Here is a 17,050-nt window from a genome sequence, read left to right as displayed (position 1 = left end):
CACAGGTATCTTCAATTTGAATGAAGAAATTAAGGAAATTCAAACTGTGTATCCAGTCTGAGATTTAATGATGACGGGCAATTCAATTCATGGTGCATTCAATGACTGGTAGAAATGGATAGCGGTGTAGGAAAAGTCACTTGCAATATAGGTTTCATGCAACATCATACCAACCATACTGTAGTCAAGAGTTGTACATGTTTTATTGTAAGTAATGGAGTAAAGCTGTGAAGCTGTAATGGAGTAAAACGTTAGTAGAACGTTGGTACAAGGTACCTTCAGATATCTGCATGCGGTTGTCCCCTCCTTTCTGCTTGTCCTCGTCTGAGGAAGTGTTGTCAGAAGAGTGGCACTTCCTCTTCCTAGCGATGGGAATGTTACAGCCCTCTAGATATCTGTCAAGAGACACAGGAGAGGCCGCTTAACTTTCTATCTTCATCAAAAACAATAGCCCATGATGTAACTACCATGAAATTGGGTAGCAGTAAGTTTAAATAGCAGCTACGTAGTACCTACCTGTCACACCCTGACCATAGTTTGCTTTGTATGTTTCTATGTTTTGTTTGGTCAGGGTGTGATCTGAGTGGGCATTCTATGTTACATGTCTAGTTTGTCTATTTCTATGTTTGGCCTGATATGGTTCTCAATCAGAGGCAGGTGTTAGTCATTGTCTCTGATTGGGAACCATATTTAGGTAGCCTGTTTGGTGTAGGGTTTTGTGGGTGATTGTTCCTGTCTCTGTGTTTGCACCAGATAGGGCTGTTTAGGTTTTCGCACGTTTATTGTTTTGTTAGTCTATTCATGTATAGTTCTTTATTAAAGAACCATGAATAGAAACGACGCTGCATTTTGGTCCGCCTCTCCTTCAAGTCAAGAAAACTGTTACACTACCACTCTCCTTCCCACATAGCTACCCAGAAATACTACCTATAATTATTTTCCCCCATAAAAGACAAACTAAATGAATAGACAGATGACTGCCTAATGACAAGAGAGATGTTCAGCACAGGAGGCTGGTGAGAGAAGGACGGCTAATAATAATGTCAGGAACAGAGCGAATGGAATGGCATCAAACACCTGGAAACCATGAGTTTGACGTATTTGATACCATTCCACTGATTCCGCTCCAGTCATTACCACGAGCCCGTCAAATTAAGGTGCCACCAACCTCCTGTGATGTACAGATAAATGATGAGCAAGATTAATAAATAAGTGACTAGTTAGAAGCTGACCTGATGACGTTGTCCAGACAGCTGATCTGTTGGTAGGAGTAGACCGCCTGGTCGTTGACGGCCAGCTGCTCCTCCTGTACTGCAGGCCTGCAGTTCTCCAGGGGGGTGGCCCCACTGTCCCTCCAGCTCAGAGGTGCCACGGGGGCTGCAGTGTCCTTCAGACGCACCGCCGCGGGACTCTTCTGGAGGAACTCTGCTAGGGAGAGGGTAACGGTCAGGACTGGAATGGGCATGAATATGAACATTATGTTTACACCAGACTACACCCATTTAACATCACGCATGTATTAAACACACACATATACATCTCGCTCAACACATAAACACGCATTCATATCTGTACATCCACACACATCCACTCCCCACTTTACATGACCAAATGCACACACAAATGCACATATCTCAAAAAGTATTTTTCCTGCAGATTGTAAATATTTCTGTTTTGGTTGTCTTGTGTGACTTACTGCCAGGGTTCTTCTTGGTCTCAGACCTGGCTGAGGAGGAGGCTTTGTAGATTTGTTGTTCCTGACTGTTCTGGAGGTGGATACCTTTACAGATCCCCTCAAATGACCTCTGCTGAGGAGGAGAGAAGAGACATGCTCACTATCATGGAGAGAGAGAGAAAGAGGGGAGGGAGAAATAGACTGGGAAAAGTGAGAGCGAGAAAGAGATAGACAGGTAAAACAGAAGTAGAAGGGTACTCACAGGTTTGGCCCAGCTGCTCTCCCCCTCCTCCTCGATGCGTGTCCTGCTTGGGCTGCTACCATTGCTGTTGATGTTGATGTCTCTGGTTGAATGTGTGTTGCTCTCGCTGGTCATTCCCTGGGATGCTGCATGGTGGTCGTTGCTTCCCACGTACCCACTGGAGCTAGTGCTGTGAACCGGCTGCAGTAGCAGTCTGTGGATCTGCTCAGTGATCTCCTGGACTTCAGAGTCCATGATCTTAGTCTCCATGAGGGCAGGGAGCGGGGCCTCGAACACATCCTCATTCACCGGGCCCCTTCCAGTGGAAACAACCATATTATCATTATTAGCAGTAATTTCTAGAACAATAGACACAGCATAAAAAAATATTTTTTTGCCATTTAAAAAAATTATGCCAAGATACTGTAACATAAAAAAAGTGCTGAGCAGGGAGAAGTGCCAAGATACTAAAAATGTTCCAAGATAGGAAAACATTGTGCTAGGCAGACACTCACATGCGGACTGTGTGCCTCCCGATGATGAAAGAGACCTTACAGGTCCAGGGATTGACAAAGCTGGACCAGCTGGTGTCGATGATGGCGTACTCTCCATTCCGTGTGCAAAACCTGATGGAGGAGTAGTCGAACGGCTGGCCGGCATACTGAAGGACTATGGATAGGAGAGAGAGAAAAGGGAATATAAATGTCACTAAAATATGCTGTAAAGGGACATTCCATTTGTTTTGTATGCAACCCAGTGATGTAATAATTGTTCATGTGTTGTTCTAGTTTTACTTACTCCTCTTGTGAATGGCCAACATGCTCTGCCTGTCATTGGGGTGCATGAGAAGAAGGACTGGGGTGCCAATCAGATCCTGGGGGAGGTAACCAAGGAGAGGAACAGCCCTGGAACACACACACACACACACAATGACATCATGAATCAGTGTACAGTATTACTACCCCAGGAGGTTGGTGGTACCTTAATTGGGAAGGACAGGCTCGTGGTAATGGCTGGAGCGCAATCAGTGGAATGGTATAAAAAAGGACCCTGGGACTACACACCTCAATCTGCAACTGGATCCTGGACTTCCTGACAGGCCGTCACCAGGTGGTAAGGGTAGGCAACAATACATCTGCTACGCTGATCCTCAACTCCGGGGACCCTCAGGGGTGTTTGTCCTCCTTTACTGCCTGTTCACCCACAACGCGTGACTCCAACACCATCATTAAGTTAGCAAACGACACAACAGTGGTAGGCCTGATCACCGACAACAATGAGACAGCCTATAGGGAGGAAGTCAGAGACCTGGCCGTGTGGTGCCAGGATAACAACCTCTCCCTCAACGTGATCAAGACAAAGGACATGATTGTGGACTACAAGAAAAGGAGGGCCGAACACGCCCCCATTCACATCGACGGGGTTAAAGTGGAGTGGGTCGAGAGTTTCAAGTTCCATGGTGTCCACATCACCAACAAACTATCATGGTGCAAATGCACCAAGACAGTCATGAAGAGGGCACGACAAAACCTTTTCCCACTCAGGAGACTGAAAAGATTTGTCATGTGTCCCCAGATCCTAAAAAAAGTTTTACTGCTGCACCAGCGAGAGCATCCTGACCAGTTACATCACCGCCTGGTATGGCAACTGCTCGGCATCTGACCGTAAGGCGCTATAGAGGGTAGTACGTATGTCCCAATACATCACTGGAGCCAAGCTTCCTGCCATCGAGGACCTACTGTATATACTAGGCGGTGGTCAAAGACTCCAGCCCCCCAAATCATAGACTGCTCTCTCTGCTACCACACAGCCATAGTTCTGCCTACACGTACAAATGACCTCGACTAACCTGTACCCCTGCAAATTGACTCTGTACCTGTCCCCCCTGTATATAGCCTCGTTATTGTTATGTAATCTTATTGTGTTACTTTTTATTTAATTTTTTACTTGAGTTAATTTAGCAAATATTTATTGAACTGCATTGTTGGTTAAGGGCTTGTAAGTAAGCATTTCATGGTAAGATCTAAACCTGTTGTATTCGGCACTTGTGACAAATAACATTTGATTTGATTTGAAATACATCAAACACATTGTTTCAATGTGTTGGATGCCATTCAATTTTCTGTGTTCCAGCCATTATTATGAGCCGTCCTCCACTCAGCAGCCTCGACTGATTACTAGATCATAATCCCAATACAAACACAGTATCAGAAAAATGTTTGGTGTCTTGCCTCTCGTCCACATCCTGGAACACACAGCTAGGAGTGTGTGTGGTGGTGAAGATGCGCTTGTCGCTAGGAATTCTGGGAGCTGTAGGCAAATTAAAACACTGTTAACACCACTGTTCCCACACACTAATCACGTACTATCCACTGTTATACACTATTAAAGATGCAGTTTCAAAAGTATTCAAACAGGCACAACTCAGGTGTTGTGATGGCATTATGATTGGTTCTTACCCTCGTATCCGGAATGCAACCTTTCAGCCAGTAGGAGGCAGCAGAGCTGGTTCTCAGAATGGACCTTGTCCTGCACCATCATCAGGAAGGGGGTCATACGGAACGGGGAGTACTGCAGGTCCCCCTCACACTCCTTACCCCCACTACAGAACACAGGAGAGAGTGGACAAAGTCAGCAAGTCACTAAAGCAGCAACAAAACCATGAAAATATAGCCTGTGTCAGTGGATTTCCCTTCTTCAGCAGCTATTTCACAGAGTTCAGCTCTACTACGCTACTTGGGTTTTTACCTGCCTCTTGGGAGCAGAGTTGAGCTGTAGTTTTACTTTAACAACAACTATGAATAGTGAGTGTGTGCATGTATACGTGTACGTGTGTGTCAGAGAGGAGCGAGATGAGACCAGCCGAGACTCAAACTAATTTAAATCTATCCAAAGTGGAAAAAGGGAATGAATAGAAACGCAAAGAGAAGCTGGCACACGGTCGTAGCCCTACACACACCTGATCCGACAGAAGAAGGATTTCTCCCGCATGCAATCCGACGGGGAGGACCCTGAAAAGAGAAGAGGGGAAGGGGAAAATGTTTTAATTCAAAAGAAGCCTCTACTTCATCGGCTTACTGCCGACCCTCGCCTCAATGTTTCCATGCCTACACTACGCATGTTTCTCAAGCTCTTATTAATCCCTCTGTGTTACCTGGCTTTAGGGACTCTGTCATTGATTTGTATTGTTTAGCATGGCTGGCTAGGGTAGGGCGACTAGACTCATGTTTTCCTAGCAACGGTTCAGCGTGTGCTGTTTTAAATTAATTTGTTTTCCGATCATTATAACTACGTGGGATTTGCCTGTAAAGAGTTGTGAGTGTCTCAAAAGAGTGCTATAGATTTCAAAATAATGATTCACTATCATTAGGACAGGGGACCACTCGTAAAGCCAGATGTAATGGGTAAACATGCATGTTTTCTTTTTCCACCCTACCTTAAATATTTTTGTGCACACCTTGTGATGTATCTAAAACTGTTTATAGACTGTCTATAAGAGGTTATAAGTTAAAGAGGGTGTTAGCTACCTGCTCCGGGGCACATGCTCCAGGAGGGAAGGCGGAAGGGCATGCTTATAAGTGTTTAACGACTCTCCGTGGTTATAAGCGTTCGTAGAGGGGTCATTACCTGCTCCGGGGCACATGCTCCAGGAGGGCAGGCGGTAGGGCATGCTTATAAGTGTTTAACGACTCTCCGTGGTTATAAGCGTTCGTAGAGGGATCCTTACCTGCTCCGGGGCACATGCTCCAGGAGGGCAGGCGGTAGCGCGTGGTGAAGCTGTAGAAAACACTGACGTCTTGGGGAGTCAGGAACTCCACAAACCTAGCGTCCTTGAAGACGCCCCTTTTACAGTTGAGGATAGAGGCAGCCTGGTCTGAGATGTAGACGATCTTCCCCGTGATCAGAGATATCGCAACCGCAAAGTTGTCCTGGAGGGACACACAGGAATACGTATGAGAAAAACATGCATATACAGTACACACACAGCTGCAAGCGTGGATTATTCCTAATCGCTGGGATATCTGATCTGTTGTTGTTCAGACACTGTATGTCAAATAAGGACAGAGATGGACACAGGTGTGGGTATGACTATGAGTCACGCTATCAATGTACTTTGGTATTGTTGGGTTCTGTTTGCAACTGCTTTATGTATTTAAGATCAAATTGTCTCTTTTTGTGCTTTGAAGGTGTATTCAGAGGAAAAAGGGTGTTAGTAACTTACATTGTTTTTGAGGGTGTACTCTGAGGTGATGCTGTCTATCTCCTTGATGGTGTAAGAGGACACATCCAGGCCGGATGGCTGACTGTTATTGGTCATCAACAGCTGGTAGTACTCCTCATCGGCTGAAATACAACAACACAAACCCACATTGGTTTCCTATTGGCCTTTTAAGATGCATTAGACAACAACAAACTATAATGTAATGATGCTAAATACATAATCAAATCACATGTTCAGGCTTACTACCCAGAATGCTTTGCGGTTGAGTTATCTCTTACCTTCCACCTGTTTGACACAGCGCAGGGCGTATTTCAGAGTGTTGAGGGAGCTGGACTTGTTGCCCTTGTTCCTCTTGTCAGCAGGAAGGTGGCGCTTGAGCTCCTTCAGGGTCCTGAGAAGCTCCTTCTGGGTCTTGGCCTTAGCTGACACCTCACTACTGCAGCCGCTGGTGGAAGGGTTGTCCTGCTCAGAACTCGGCAGGCTGAAAGCATTGGAACTACTGGGAGGAGAGGGGCTGTGGGAATTAGAGCTGGGGAGACAGACAGACAGAGATTATTAATGACATCAAGTAACATGTTTTCATTGAGAATTGTTTCAAACCAATATAATTAAATTGTTATAAGCAAAAGTGATACACTAAAAATAGACTCCAAAGCTATTACCATATACACGTATGCACCCATTGATGAATTATTTAGTTCCTCAATCGTGGACAATAAGTGGATTTCATGTTTATGACGAAGAGGGTATTTTCCACAATGTTTTAAATGAAATAGCAAAACAAAGTCCTTGAGTTTAGCATGAAATGAGTGGGTCCATTTCTTTGCCCATCTGGTACAATGGCTTGGAGTTTGCTCTACTTTTATTGTGTTCAGGAGAGTACAATGCTACAATGGTACATGGATACCGGAGCAGCTCTTAAAAATTATGTTTGCCTTTTTGTTTTCCCCATCCACTCCGCAGTTGTCTGTGTTCCTGTCTCTGTAACATTCCACTCATTGTACTCCGTAAAATGTGCCATCTTTGGCAAATAACACCTTGAGTGGAATGTAATAGCTGAACAAAGACTGGCAACCACGCTAACGCCACAGAGGATGCCAGGGGAATTCTACGCTGTTTCAATCTCAGGTCAGTCTGACTTTCCTGTCTTTGAAAGAGCATAATTACATCACCTAGTGGTCAAACAGGGAAATGGTTCCAATCGGGGACTTTAGAAACACTTAAAATAAGGGCTGTGTTTCGTGTAGGATCACCCTGGCGTGACGTTTTGATTACCATGTAAATCTCTCTCAGACAAGGTGACTTATATCAATATATTTACTCTCAGATTTGAACATGCTAATTAGCATCAAAGTATGGGGGAAATGAATGGTGGAAAAACGATTAGAACCCTTTTCCAGTTTGACCACAAGGTTTTATGGGTATTATGACTCTGTGGTACTCTATTGTGTCATTTTGAAGCAAAGACGGGACCATGGCACAGGTAAACTGGATTGTGTGTGTGTGTGTGTGCGTTAATGTGTGTGTGAGAATCTGTAGTAAGTATGAGCCAATGTGTGTTTTTGTGTCACAGGCATTAGCCTAAAGGCTTAGCAAGAGCGCTAATACATCCAAAAGCTATAAACAGCTGCTGAAGACAGCCAACTCATGAAATATAACTCAGGTGTATTTAAATAGTAGCTCAGAATAGAAATCACATTTAGAAACAGCCGTCCTAAGCATTTAGAGATCTAATTATATAAAAGAGAGCCACCTAAAGTATCTGCTTTTGGCATTAACAGAGTGGTCTGGCAAACGGTTGCAACTAATTATAGAGGTAGGTAAATAGAATAAGCTAATTATATAATGATAGTAAGAGCAGCTGTAGGCCTCCCCACTGTTGCAGTGGAGCTGACAGGTACATACTGTATTGTCATAGAGTGGAGACAGAAAGCGAAAGACAACTTCACCATATGACACACAAGTACTGCGACCTCTCAGCAAAAAAATACCTCGATCACTCTTTGCTTTTAACGAGAAGTTCCACACAATCAAGATGTGCTCCAGTGCCTTTCTCTTCAAAGAGTGTTTTGAGGTGTTTTCAGCCCAGCTGCTGAGAAATAAGGAGGGGGCAGAGTGTGTCATTATGGTGGTGAAGTGGGCACCGCCATCCAATTACAACCACTCCATTGTCAGCTTCCATAAGTTCTCAATGGGGTCCATCATTACTTTCTATGGGGTTTTCACTTCTCTCTGTGAGGGTCTCACTTCCAATATGTGGTCCATCATTTCCTGTCTATGGAGCAGCCTGCATGGGCACCATGGGGAGAGAAGTGAGAGACAGGGTGCCGCTGTCAGTATCTAGGGCATGTCAGATGTGGACCAGCATGTGCCAACAGAGGAAGATAGAGGGATGGAGGGACCCTGATACAACATGAAAGACAGCCACCATCTCTAACGGCCTCAGAATGTGCTGCCAGTGAGGCATATTGATGTCAACCTACGTCAAACGGGGACACAGACACAGCAACAGAGGATGATAAAAAGGACATGCATCATCATGTAGCCTTGGATTTAGATGGGATGTTGATGATGTGTGGTGTTGGATCAACTAATACTGTCAACTCATCCTAGTCTGATGGGCTGCCGGCAAAATAAGACTGGTAAAAAAGTACCCATCTAGAAATGTTTAGTCTAGTCTAACCCCTCCCATAAACCAACTAAAGCACATCTGCTCACTGACCGCTTGTTGCTCCCAGACGACTCCAGGAGAGCCGAGTCTCTGCTGTTGCCATCGGAGCTACCCGTTGACTCGTTGCCGTGACTCTCGTTTCCATGGCTTCCGTGGCTCCCGTTGCCGTGTGACTCGGTCCCGCTGGATCCACTGCTCTTCATGTCCACGTTGTCGTGGAAGGAACGTGAGCAGGCGCTCCTACGGCCAATGTGGGGTGAGGCCGAGGGGTCCTGGCAACTGCTGTCACTGCCTTCTGAGGCTAGACCCAGGCCTGGACCAACCTGGCTATAGCTGCTCCTACAATGAAGCTGGGCTATGGAGCTGCACCTTGAGACCCCCCTGGGCATGGACCTGCACCCTGAGGCCCCCCTAGCCATGGACCTGCACCCTGAGGCCCCCCTAGCCATGGACCTGCACCCTGAGGCCCCCCTAGCCATGGAGCTGCACCCTGAGGCCCCCCTAGCCATGGAGCTGCACCCTGAGGCCCCCCTAGCCATGAAGCTGCAGTCTGGGTCTGAATTATCTGACATTAGAGGAAGGGAGGTGTGGTGTGTTGAGGGTTTAAACCAGAGAAGTGCTGAGTAGAGGATGGAGGAAGCAAAACTTAATCACCCCATTGTCCACAAGATGCCAAAGAGAATGGATGGATGAGCTGCAGTTTTCTGGAAGAGAGGAAGAGGAGGGTCAGTTAGCTACACTAGTTGTGACTATTTCTTACAATGTTAAAACCATTTAAGCGCACAATTAAATAAATCACAGGAACAAATATATAATTTGATACAGTAGAATTCCTCCGAAGCTATCAGACAAGAAACACCTAGCCAAGACCCCCAAAGGTGTCACCTGCCCCTGTCTTCTGCCCTGTAACACAACAGAGCAGCTAGACATTGACTATCCCAGTACCTAGATCAGTTCTATCTAGACCTCTGGGATCCACCCAAGTGAGGGCCAGGCCAGGGGATGGTCCATCAAAGCGGAACCACCCGACAGTTCTCCTTATTGGGGTAGCCCCCTGCCCTTTCTCCCCCCTCTGGGGAGCTCAGTTGAACTTGTAACTTGTCTAGGCAGGGCTTGAGTCAGGCCAGCTCAGTGTATGAGTCTACACCACTCTATCCTTTCAAATGATCTCCCAGTCCCTGACAGAGGATCTCCCAGTCCCTGACAGACATGAAACGTGCCAAACCAAGCCATTGTGTCCTGTAAACAGCAGTTGGCACGGCCGCGGTGGAAAAGTAACTCTCCTCTGCACTAAGTCCACATGCCTTCACGCAACACACTGTCCTCTCTCTGTGTGTGTGTGTGTGTGTGTGTGTGTGTGTGTGTGTGTGTGTGTGTGTGTGTGTGTGTGTTCCCAGAGTAATGTGGTGACCCAGAGAGAGAGGCAGTAGTAAAATGCACTATGGACTGTCTGTATGTTATTGCAGAGACAGACAGTATGCGAAGGTGGCTACTCCTGTTTGTGTATTTTTTTGCTCTGTGGAGTAATGGGCACAATGGCAGGTGTGAAGAGGTGGCAGATAACTGGCCGGCTATTAGTAATATTTCAAGTTTTAAGTTTCAATGTTTATTCACCACATGCACAGAATACAACAGTGTCCAAGACTAGACTTGACCTGTGTCCAGGAAACTGGTGATGTATCACTCTCCTTGCTTTGCCCTGAGCAGCATCATATGAACGACACAATGCCCCCAATCAGTCATGAACGACACAATGCCACCAATCAGTCATGAACGACACAATGCCACCAATCAGTCATGAACGACACAATGCCACCAATCAGTCATGAATGACACAATGCATCCAATCAGTAATGTAACGACACAATGCACCCAATCAGTAATGTAACGACACAATGCACCCAATCAGTCATGAATGACACAATGCCCACAATCAGTAATGTAACAACACAATGCCCCCAATCAGTAATGTAACGACACAATGCTGCCAGTCCGTCATGAACGACGCAATGCCCCCAATCAGTAATGTAACGACACAATGCACCCAATCAGTCATGAATGACACAATGCCCACAATCAGTAATGTAACAACACAATGCCCCCAATCAGTAATGTAACGACACAATGCACCCAATCAGTCATGAATGACACAATGCCCACAATCCGTCATGAACGACACAATGCCCCCAATCAGTAATGTAACGACACAATGCTGCCAGTCCGTCATGAACGACGCAATGCCCCCAATCCGTCATGAACGACACAATGCCCCCAGTCAGTCATGAACGACACAATGCCCCACATCAGTCATGAACAACACAATGCCCCCCAATCAGTCATGAACAACACAATGCCCCCCAATCAGTCATGAACAACACAATGCCCCCAATCAGTCATGTAACGCATTGGGCTGCTTGCCAATGTCCTCTGGCTGAATCTACCACTGTCACTATAAGGTCATAAACATAATCAGCATAACTTTATGGTGTTGCATTAGTAGTCAATAAAGTAACTTAAACCATAAAGCATTATTGAATTGAACCACGCCGTGCTGGGGACAGGAGACGTGCTGTCATCATGGGACTATTGTAACTGAACGAGGTTGAACGTTTACAACACTCAGACTACTGACCCATTTCCTCCACAATATCTTTATTACATTACTTCCTGACTACAGAAGCCTGAAATAGAAGAACATTGAAAGAACAACTACTGGTGTTTTGGGATGACAAAGATAAGCACACTTGTTCTTACACCACCTACTTTCACACTTACACTGCAGCTCATAGATTATTGATTAGATTCATTACTACCACTACACTGCTGCTCATATATTATTGATTAGATTCATTACTACCACTACACTGCTTCTAAAATTATTATTGATTAGATTCATTACTACCACTACACTGCTGCTAAAATGATTATTGATTAGATTCATTACTACCACTACACTGCTGCTAAAATTATTATTGATTAGATTCATTACTACCACTACGCCGCTGCTCATTGATTATTGATTAGATTCATTACTATCAGTTTGTCTCTGTGAATGGTTTGTCCTCTGACAAATCAACTGTACATTTTGGTGTTCCTCAAGGCTCTGTTTTAGGATCACTATTGTTTTCAGTATATATTTTACCTCTTGGTGATGTCATTCGGAAACATACTGTTAACTTTCACTGCTATGCGGACGATACACAGCTGTACATTTTGATGAAACATGGTGAAGCCCCAAAATAGCCATCCCTGGAAGTCTATGTTTCAGACATAAGGAAGTGGATGGCGGCAAATGTTCTTCTTTTAAACTCGGACAAAACAGAGATGCTAGTTCTATGCACCAAGAAACAAAGAGATCTTCTGTTGAATCTGACAATTAATCTTGATGGTTGTACAGTCGTCTCAAATAAAACTGTGAAGGACCTTGGCGTTACTCTGGACCATGATCTCTCTTTTAACGAACATACCAAGACTGTTTCAAGGACAGCTTTTTTCCATCTACGTAACATTGCTAAAATCAGAAACTTTCTGTCCAAAAATGATGCAGAAAAATGAATCCATGCTTTATCACTTCTAGGTTAGACTACTGCAATGCTCAACATTCCGGCTACCCGGATAAACCACTAAATAAACTTCAGTTAGTGCTAAACACGGCTGCTAGAATCTTGACTAGAACCAAAACATTTGATCACATTACTCCAGTGCTAGCCTCCCTACACTGGCTTCCTGATAAGGCCAGGGATGGTTTCAAGGTTTTACTGCAAACCTATAAAGCATTACATGGGCTTGCTCCTAGCTTTCCGATTTGGTCCTGCCGTAAATACCTACACGTACGCACGGTCACAAGACGCAGGCCCAGTCCACCTGGTCGTGCTGCTGCTCCAGTTTCAACTGTTCTGCCTGCAGCTAATGAACCCTGACCTGTTCACCGGATGTGCTACCTTGTCCCAGACCTGCTGTTTTCAACTCTCTAGAGACAGCAGGTGCGGTAGAGATACTCTGAATGATTGGCTATGAAAAGTCAACTGACATTTACTCCTGAGGTGCTGACCTGTTGCACCCTCTACAACCACTGTGATTATTATTATTTGACCCTGCTGGTCATCTATGAACATTTGAACATCTTGGCCATGTTCTGTTATAATCTCCACCCAGTACAGCCGGAAGAGGACTGACCACCCCTCATAGCCTGGTTCCTCTCTAGGTTTCTTCCTAGGTTCCGGCCCTTCTAGGGAGTTTTTCCTAGCCACTGTGCTTCTACACCTGCATTGCTTGGTGTTTGGGGTTTTAGGCTGGGTTTCTGTACAGTACTTTGTGACATCAACTGATGTAAGAAGGGCTTCCTAAATAAATGTGATTGATTACTCCACTACGCTGCTGCTCATTGATTATTGATTAGATTCATGACTACCTCTACACTACTGCTCATTGATTATTGATTAGATACATGACTACCACTACACTGCTGCTCATTGATTATTGATTAGATTCATGACTACCACTACACTGCTGCTCATTGATTATTGATTAGATGAATTACTACCACTACACTGCTGCTCATTGATTATTGATTAGATTAATTACTACCACTACACTGCTGCTCATTGATTAGATTAATTACTACCACTACGCTGCTGCTAATTGATTATTGATTAGATTCATTACTACCACTATGCTGCTGCTCATTGATTATTAATTGCCATTACCATTAGTACCTATCTATTTTATCTTGCTACTGGTCACTGTTACTCCTGTTTAATGTATATATTACCACTTGTATATTACCATAGGCATTTATATATTCCTGCTACCAGTCACCAGTCACTTTCCAGCCCTGTTTAGATATTCACTGAGTGAATAGGGTTACATGTCTTGCTCAAGGGCACTGGGACTGGGGGTGTTCCTAATGTTTTGTACACTTAGTGTATATCTACCTATCATGCCTACACTGTCACTCTTGCACCCCCACACAGTAACACCCATACACTTACACTTTTCATACACACACTAACACCCACACACTAAGACCCACACACTAACACCCACACACTTACACGTTCTATACACACACTCACACTCACCACCATGCACACACCCACCACTTACGCTGCTGACATACTGTTTACTATTATTATTATTATGTATCCTGCTACCAGTGACTTTCTCCTAATCCCTGTCTACATGTACATACTTAACTAAAGTACTCCAGTATACCTGCACATTGTACATGTGGTATTGGCACTGACCCTGTATACAGCTTCCTCCTTATTTCTCATGTTTTCTTTATTATATATTTTCTTTATTTATTAGTTGTACAATTTTTATATTGATTACTGCACTGTTGGCTAGAGCTTGCAATTGAAGCATTTCACTGTATTTGTGCATGTGACAATAAAACTTGAACTTGAAAGTACTAGCCAGTAGTTATGAATGGAAAGAGGGAGGGAGAAAAGAGGGAGAGGTGTGTTCCGAGCGTGGCCTACTGCCAAGCCTTCTCTCTGTTGTTTAAAATGGCCTTATATCATAATTGTCTCTCTCCCTCTCGTGCATCATACACCTTCTCTGCTCCCTCCCTCCCATCCAAGCCCTGCCCAGCAGCATGCATGGAGCCATTACTCTCCAAGTTCTAAAAACAACTAACAAAACTGCAACCCTCCAAAACAATGAAAAGTTGTTTAAGAAAGTTTAGAGAGTGTTTTAGAGGATCAATAAAGTTGACAGGGCTTGCTATGAATGTATGTTGCCTGCGTTAGCCTATGGATGTGACATCACCTCTACCTTGGTCCTGTGATGCTGCTTCCAAGAATATTGTATTTCAACACAAATTCAATCTATTTTACTAGAGTTACTAACTCCAGGGCTACACCGGCCCCGCGTGCGCCATTGTGAGCATTAGGTTTTTGTCTCTCCCCACCAGACGCGATCATGACACGCAGGTTCAAATACCAAAACCAACTGTGAACCAACTAAATTAATTTGGGGACAGGTCAAAGCAATAACCCTCTTATAGGAAGCAATAACATTTTATATGAAGTAATAACCCTGTTATACGATAGTAATTAAGACATTTACTTATGCTGTACTTTCCACTGGTGCACCCCCTCATTTGTATATTAATGTAAAACTAAATAGAACACTGGTAAGTACTATAACCATGTAGTAGGTACACAGAAATTATAGGTGTAAAGTGTTGCCACTGTAAATATTTAAAAATAACGTAATGGAGAAGACTCATGTAGTAGTAGTGGGTATCGTTAAGCATGTGTGGCCTATTGTGGTCTATGAGGGTTTACTGTATGCCTTTCACAAGCATTTCGGATTAGAAGGAGGTTCATTGTATTAATTGTGTATACATAATATTATAAATAATATAAATAAGTAGGTGAGGTGAGGCCACTGTAGCATTTACATATGTAGTTTAAACACTTCATTTTTATTTCAAAATGTACAAATAATCTAACTTGTTTGTAAATGTTAGACATCTTAGTAAGTAGGCTACTGAAGACTAATTTCGGATGAACAAAAAAAATGAATCCTCCTCCATACCATTGACCTTATGATTGTGTCTCTAGCAAAGAAAAATCTCATCAAATTGGAAAATCACACACAGCGATTATTGTTTAGTCGGCTAAAGATGACTAAAAACAGGATACAACACCAGCTCCATGCGGTGGCAATGTTTCATTTAGGCCTAATGAACGTGTTATAAAACAGTGGCGCAAGGCACCCAGCCACTGTCTGGCTTGAAACCAGCCGCCTGGTCAGTTCATAATGTTTTGTACCAATGTTTCACCGCCAGAAAACACCGCAATAGACTGTCCTTTCAATGCACTAAGCATGCTTTTGAAAGATATCTGACACATGCAATGATGACTGATCACTCATCCTCACTCAAGCTTGATCATACAGAGGGCAAACATTTGTTATTGTTTTGCATAATTGTTTCTATGTATTGTTTCTATGACTATGGCACAGGCTGCGTACAGTCCAGCCGTAGACATGTAAGGAGCGTAACTAACAGTCAGTGGGCAGGGCTTACTGTCCCACTATGACCCGCACACTGACAGTCATGCAACGCAACTTTCAAACTCCTTTTAAATATATATATTTTTTTGTAAAACCCACCAAGGCGTGTTATAATAAAGATGTATATATGCTATGACCACTCCCAGAGTTTCGAAGGCTTTCGCGATACAGTTGAAAATCCCCCACAAACACCAAACCATAGGAGCCAACAAAAATATCACAAATTCACCAACCTGCCAGTTAAAGTAGATTATCGTCTCTTTTCTGTGATTTCAACGACTTCTGTTGGTTTGCAAAACTAATCGTTTTATTTTGCTTCCCGGTAATTCAGGCTTTGGTTTGACACACTACACTACTCTACACCTAGCGTTCGAGTTTCGTCATAGTCACATCCCTTGCGCTTTAGAGTGACCTCATTTTGAGCTCCGCCCTTAGCACCGTCGACCTCCTTCCTCTACCCTGCGTTTATTGGCTCAGGGAATTGTGTTTCCATGGCAAGTATATGGAAACAGCCCGAGACGTACGACCATTGGTGAAAAACGATGTCAGTCTCTTTATATAATGATTTCACGTGGAATCCCATGGCCACAACCAGCGTGCAGGGAGTGAGGTCGAAGCACTACGAGAGACTGTAGGTGAATGGAGCGCTGTCGGTGTGTTGGTTCATAGAGGCTCAAGCGACTGGCTGTTATCTAACGGTTATACAAGTGTGTGTATTGTCAATGTTGGTGAATTGTTTAACCAAATCCATGCATGGAAATAGCAAAGGAAAACTGCTGATGCATAACCAAGTTTCGAAATTGCACCTTGTGTGTTTTATTATTCTAACTCCCAACAGCAAGTTGAGACCTCGACTGTGTTCAGAAAAAAAAGTATTATTATTATTTTGATGTATTTTTTATTCGAAAAACGCACAGAGGTCCGGACCTCGATGTCCTCATATGTATTTTTTTTTTAAATAAAAAAAAACTTTATTTAACGAGCAAGTACGTTAAGCCAGTTAAGAACAAAGTATTATTTACAACCACACACCACGACAAGAGAGACAACACAACACTACATAAAGAGACCTAAAGACAACAACATAGCAAGGCAGCAACACATGACAACACAGCACAAAACATGGTACAAACATTATTGGGCACAGACAACAGCACAAAGGGCAAGAAGGTAGAGACAACAATGCATCACGCAAAGCAGCCACAACTGTGAGTA

The 17,050-nt window shown here is 43.9% G+C and overlaps 1 protein-coding gene across 3 annotated transcripts in view; it reads right to left on the bottom strand.

The window, feature by feature from the left end:
- LOC139376018 (period circadian protein homolog 2-like) overlaps positions 1–16,224 on the bottom strand; it is a 28,840-nt gene extending 12,616 nt beyond the window's left edge. The window contains exons 1-14 of one of the 3 annotated variants that reach the window (XM_071118069.1): positions 16,069–16,224; positions 8,861–9,513; positions 6,417–6,667; positions 6,139–6,260; positions 5,644–5,845; positions 4,876–4,927; positions 4,376–4,518; positions 4,148–4,226; positions 2,715–2,821; positions 2,432–2,585; positions 1,938–2,232; positions 1,697–1,808; positions 1,233–1,425; positions 277–395 (exon numbers count right to left, since the gene is read on the bottom strand). In XM_071118069.1, coding sequence (XP_070974170.1) covers positions 277–395; positions 1,233–1,425; positions 1,697–1,808; positions 1,938–2,232; positions 2,432–2,585; positions 2,715–2,821; positions 4,148–4,226; positions 4,376–4,518; positions 4,876–4,927; positions 5,644–5,845; positions 6,139–6,260; positions 6,417–6,667; positions 8,861–9,381 — 2,350 coding nt within the window. In that variant the 5' untranslated portion in view covers positions 9,382–9,513; positions 16,069–16,224. The remainder of the gene's footprint in view (positions 1–276; positions 396–1,232; positions 1,426–1,696; positions 1,809–1,937; positions 2,233–2,431; positions 2,586–2,714; positions 2,822–4,147; positions 4,227–4,375; positions 4,519–4,875; positions 4,928–5,643; positions 5,846–6,138; positions 6,261–6,416; positions 6,668–8,860; positions 9,514–16,068) is intronic. The other 2 variants (XM_071118070.1, XM_071118071.1) reach the window with 2 other exon arrangements.
- Positions 16,225–17,050: the final 826 nt, after the last annotated feature.

Source organism: Oncorhynchus clarkii, chromosome 20 (assembly GCF_045791955.1).
Source record: "Oncorhynchus clarkii lewisi isolate Uvic-CL-2024 chromosome 20, UVic_Ocla_1.0, whole genome shotgun sequence".
Lineage (NCBI taxonomy): Eukaryota > Metazoa > Chordata > Actinopteri > Salmoniformes > Salmonidae > Oncorhynchus > Oncorhynchus clarkii.
Note: the sequence above shows the minus strand (reverse complement) of the source record. Positions and strands in the feature narration are given on the sequence as shown.